This window comes from Salvelinus namaycush, chromosome 19 (genome assembly GCF_016432855.1).
Source record: "Salvelinus namaycush isolate Seneca chromosome 19, SaNama_1.0, whole genome shotgun sequence".
Lineage (NCBI taxonomy): Eukaryota > Metazoa > Chordata > Actinopteri > Salmoniformes > Salmonidae > Salvelinus > Salvelinus namaycush.
The window spans coordinates 43,666,594-43,670,848 of NC_052325.1; the positions used below are offsets into that span (position 1 = coordinate 43,666,594).

The following is a 4,255-nucleotide window of genomic DNA, read 5'->3' on the forward strand; positions in this document are numbered from 1 at the left end:
AAAAGTACTAAAGCAAGTATCAAAAAATAGTTTGAGATGAGTTTACACTTAATGGCACTGCTGTTAGAGTGCTCTGACAACATCAGATCACATTCAAGGCATCGGGTCATTTTAACCTTCAAAAGATAACATGAACATTTGCATTATAGATCATGTTCAAGGCATTGGGTTGTTTTAACTGTTAAAAGATAAAACAGACTGGAGCATGGGGGGGCATTCTTAACAGTTTATGGCTTTTGAATTTGATTTGCATCAGAGTACGGTAACATGCACACAATACGGTTTGTGCATAGCCAGATTAATATATAATAGTTTGTTTAAAAGCCTTGCAAGAACAATTTCCCTAATAATCTTTTTCACATATGTTATCAGGCTACCTAATGGGACTTAAATAAATGCAGAAAATCATCAAAATAAACATCGGACCATGTTATTTTTCTGACACCTATTTGATTCTGAGTTCGGACATATAAAGTTTGTATGTGAACCATTTCTAAGATGCATACTTTCAGTTTTCCCGAACTCACTTGCAGATAAGAGGGAGGCTTGCACTACTGGTGCTGGCACAAGGCAGATCAAATACATAGCTGGAATGCCGAATCAGCCATCTTAATAATTCTAGATTTCAGAAAACCAGGTGTTTTAATCAGCGTATGCTTACTTCGATTTTAACATTACGCCGATTCAAAATGAGCAGAGTAGTGTTTACATGACTATTGCCATACTCAGCCTATTGCCATAAGTTTAACATCTAATTATTAGTGTGCATGTAAACGTACTCACTGCCTCAATGAACACTGAACCGAGCATAGATTTTGAAATGTGTAGAGAAGTAACAAAGCCACAAATATACAGGTCAAAATTTCAGGGAAAACACACACTGTATAAAAAATAACCCCGAGTTGGGGGGCAATTGACTTGCTTTCTGAAAATGCTATTCGACAGATGAAATGCTTAGTTAACCGGACCTGGTCCCCCCCCCCCCCCCCCCACCAAGCAGGGAACTTCATACTTGTTACTAGTTGGTCACAGTGGCCTTAAAGCAGTGGTATTCAAAAAAAATTTGCGGGAGCCCATTTCCCCACCCTCGCAAAAATGTATTGCAACCCCACCCCGACCGAATCTAATGACAACCTTAAAATATTTTTTGGGGGTGAATTCCAATCTTTACATCAACAAATAAGAGATAAAAGTGTGATGAATTGAAGGTTATCAAAATGAAGAAACCAATAGATACATTTACTGAACACAATTTTTTTCCCTAATCATCTTTCTCAAAATGTTTGTCCCATACAAAAATGTGTACAAAACTATTTGGGCACGACCACAACTTTGAATACCACTGCCTTAAAGGCTTTTGCACTTCCAAGTGTCAACATCATCCAAACATTTACCATATAAAACTAAATGAAAGAACAGTATCAAAAGCATGTGTTACATAAACATACAAGATAATGTACATGAATTCAAGCATTACCCAGGTTTTTGATCCTTTGGACAAAGGTGCCAAAAAAGGCTTCCAGTTCCCAGACTTGGCATCAGATTTGGGGGGGGGGGGGGTTTCATGATCAATGTAAGTTATTTCTGCAAACTACGTATTGCTGTTGGTGTGCTACAACTCGAATATAACAGTTATGACTGGTGGTTGACACACAGTTTTAACCATTTACTAATTGTAAGCTGTTGCACATGGAAGACAGTTATTCACTCCATAATATCACCAACACCCTCTGAATTGGCCACTTAGTACCTTTTCTTATGCTCAACAGCAGAGAGCCTTGTCTATTACCATACCAGTTCAAACACTGACTCACTGTGGTTCCGTATTCCTCACAAAAAAAACTCATTTGACATGGTTTTGTGACACACTTTGCTTGCCCTTACCCTCTTGGAATGGCTGAAATGTAAACTCCAGTTTAAGGTTCAAGGCCAACTTGAGATGGACCCCTCTAAACTCCAGCAAAGAGGAATAACTACAAACTACTAAAGGAAGTTCAACAAAACAGCACAGCTGCCCTGAGAGACTAATAGGCATGTTCTGAAAACAGTTGGGTCACTTTGGATCTTCAGACATGGTCAAGTGTAGCTGGGTAGGAAGAGCCTACTCGTTGAGTTTGGCATGTTTCAGTTGAGCGTTCACTGGCCTAAATACTGAAATTAATCCTCCTCGAGTCACATATACACAACACCTGTTCCCACACAATGCTCCTTCATACCCTCACTGTCCCAGATGCGAGAATATATCATAAGAGGGCCAGGTGGGCAAATGAAGAAGTTAGGCTCGCAAACCTGAAGGCAGAAGGAGAAAAATGTAATGTCAGTTTCAAGTAGACAATAATTGTACCTCATCCACAACATCCATTAATTGATTCGAACCACTGTAAAAATGACAATTACATGCAAAATACTACAGAAGTATTATCTTAAAACCAACATGTTATACTTTTTGTGTCGCATGCCAGAGCCCAGATAAACACACCTTTCTCGCAGGTGCTGCTCTGCTTCTCCTGGGCAAAGTTGAGGCGGTTCTGCTCCACGGCCGTCCCGTTGGACTCGGGGCTGCTGCTCCGCGACGGACTGCTGGTGTCCTCGTTCAGGTGGGCCAGGTCCAGGTGCTGCTGGGCCAGCTTCAAGTGCCTCCTCAGCCTCTCCAGCTCCCGCTGTGAAGTCTCGTCCCCAAACGACTCACGGCCCGAGTCGCCCAGGTTGTAGTCCAACCGCATGCCCTTGGGGTCCTTCTTCAGAGCTGTGTTGTAGCCCGGAGGAGCTGTGGGCACCCGGTGGCCACATAGTGTTGGACGCTGGCTAGCCAGTTGGTGGGGAATTGGGGGGCGAGGACGAGGGCGGCAGAGACAGTCCCGGATGCCGCTATAGCCCAGGTGGAGGATCTCCAGCAAGGTAAAGAGCAGACAGAGGGCACTCACCCCGTACATGATGAGCAAGAAGATGGTCTTCTCTGTGGGGCGCGACACAAAGCAGTCCACCGTGTGCGGGCAGGGGGAGCGTGTGCACACGTACGAGGGAGACACCTTCAGGCCGTAGAGGATATACTGGCCGAACAGGAAGGAGACCTCGAAAGCAGCACGCGACAACAGCTGGAAGATGTACACCTTCATGAGGCCATTGCGCTTGATGCGCCGGCGCCCGTCATGCTTCTTGTTGGGCTTCTCCTCTTTCTTCTTCTCCTTCTCCACCTCAATCTCCTCCGAAATCATGGGATCCTCCTCACCATTATCCTCCGCCTCCTCGTAGTTCCGGTTGGTCCCTAGGCTCACCATGGGCATTCTCCTACCACGGGGCCTGTATTCCTCGTCGTCCATGCGGGCAATCTTGTGCATGGCAAAGCCCAGGTACATGACGGTGGGGGTGGTGATCATGATCACCTGGAAGACCCAGAAACGGATGTGCGAGAGCGGCGCAAAAGCGTCGTAGCACACATTTTCGCAACCGGGCTGGTGCGTATTGCACACAAACTTGCTCTGTTCATCGTAGTAGATGGATTCGCCTCCTACAGCCGTCAACACAATGCGGAAGACGATGAGCAGCGTGAGCCAGATCTTGCCCACAAAGGTGGAATGGTTGGAGATCTCATCCAAGAGACGAGTCAGGAAACTCCAGCTCATGGTGACTCCGGAGTGGGGGGAGAGGGACACTCAACTCTATATGGGGGGGGAAGAGTGGAGAAAAAGTGAGCAAAACAGACTATATAGGCCTACACCATTTTGTATAGCTCCTGAGAGTGAGGCAGTACCTAGAATAAACGATGCAATATTCAACTTAAATTTTTATTGAATCATATTTTACTATTTGGATTTCTCAAGAATGGTGTCTAACCCAACTCTATAACGACAACCTCTCAACTGCCAGAAGTGTGCAGCTCATTGCTGGAAAAATGACGAGAAGGATTTCTCCCCAGTACGAGCGTTTGCAACACGTGAGCACCAAAGGCACACACCCCTAAACGATTCCAACTTCATTGCCAATTATTCCTGGGAAATTCAGACCAGCTATTGGGTAAGAATAGTTATGTAGAACAAAGACCAGACTGTTTGACAAATTTGGACTATTCTAGTGGATATAGGAGGCTTGCTTGGCATCAAATATCTCAACTCTTTAGGCAAATAATAGGCACAAATCAGTTTCAGTGCCCACAAATACTACAATATTGAAACTGCCCACATAATATGCAGAGAAGACCTCTATTGCCTGCAGAGGATCAGTACATTTACTACACCAACCAACTGAAGTATGTAGA

The 4,255-nt window shown here is 44.6% G+C and overlaps 1 protein-coding gene across 1 annotated transcript; it reads right to left on the reverse strand.

Annotated features, from left to right (window-relative positions):
• Positions 1–1,059: 1,059 nt before the first annotated feature.
• gjc4b (gap junction protein gamma 4b) lies at positions 1,060–3,647 on the reverse strand. The gene is made up of 2 exons (XM_039014177.1): positions 2,480–3,647; positions 1,060–2,289 (listed from the first exon to the last, which is right to left on the reverse strand). Exons 1-2 carry the CDS (start codon positions 3,621–3,623, stop codon positions 2,276–2,278), a joined length of 1,158 nt encoding a protein of 385 aa, XP_038870105.1. The 5' UTR covers positions 3,624–3,647; the 3' UTR covers positions 1,060–2,275.
• Between the last annotated feature and the right edge of the window lie 608 nt (positions 3,648–4,255).

Excerpts from the sequence above, each read along its gene's own strand:
- gjc4b (XM_039014177.1), bottom strand. The coding sequence starts at position 3,623 with ATGAGCTGGAGTTTCCTGACTCGTCTCTTGGATGAGATCTCCAACCAT.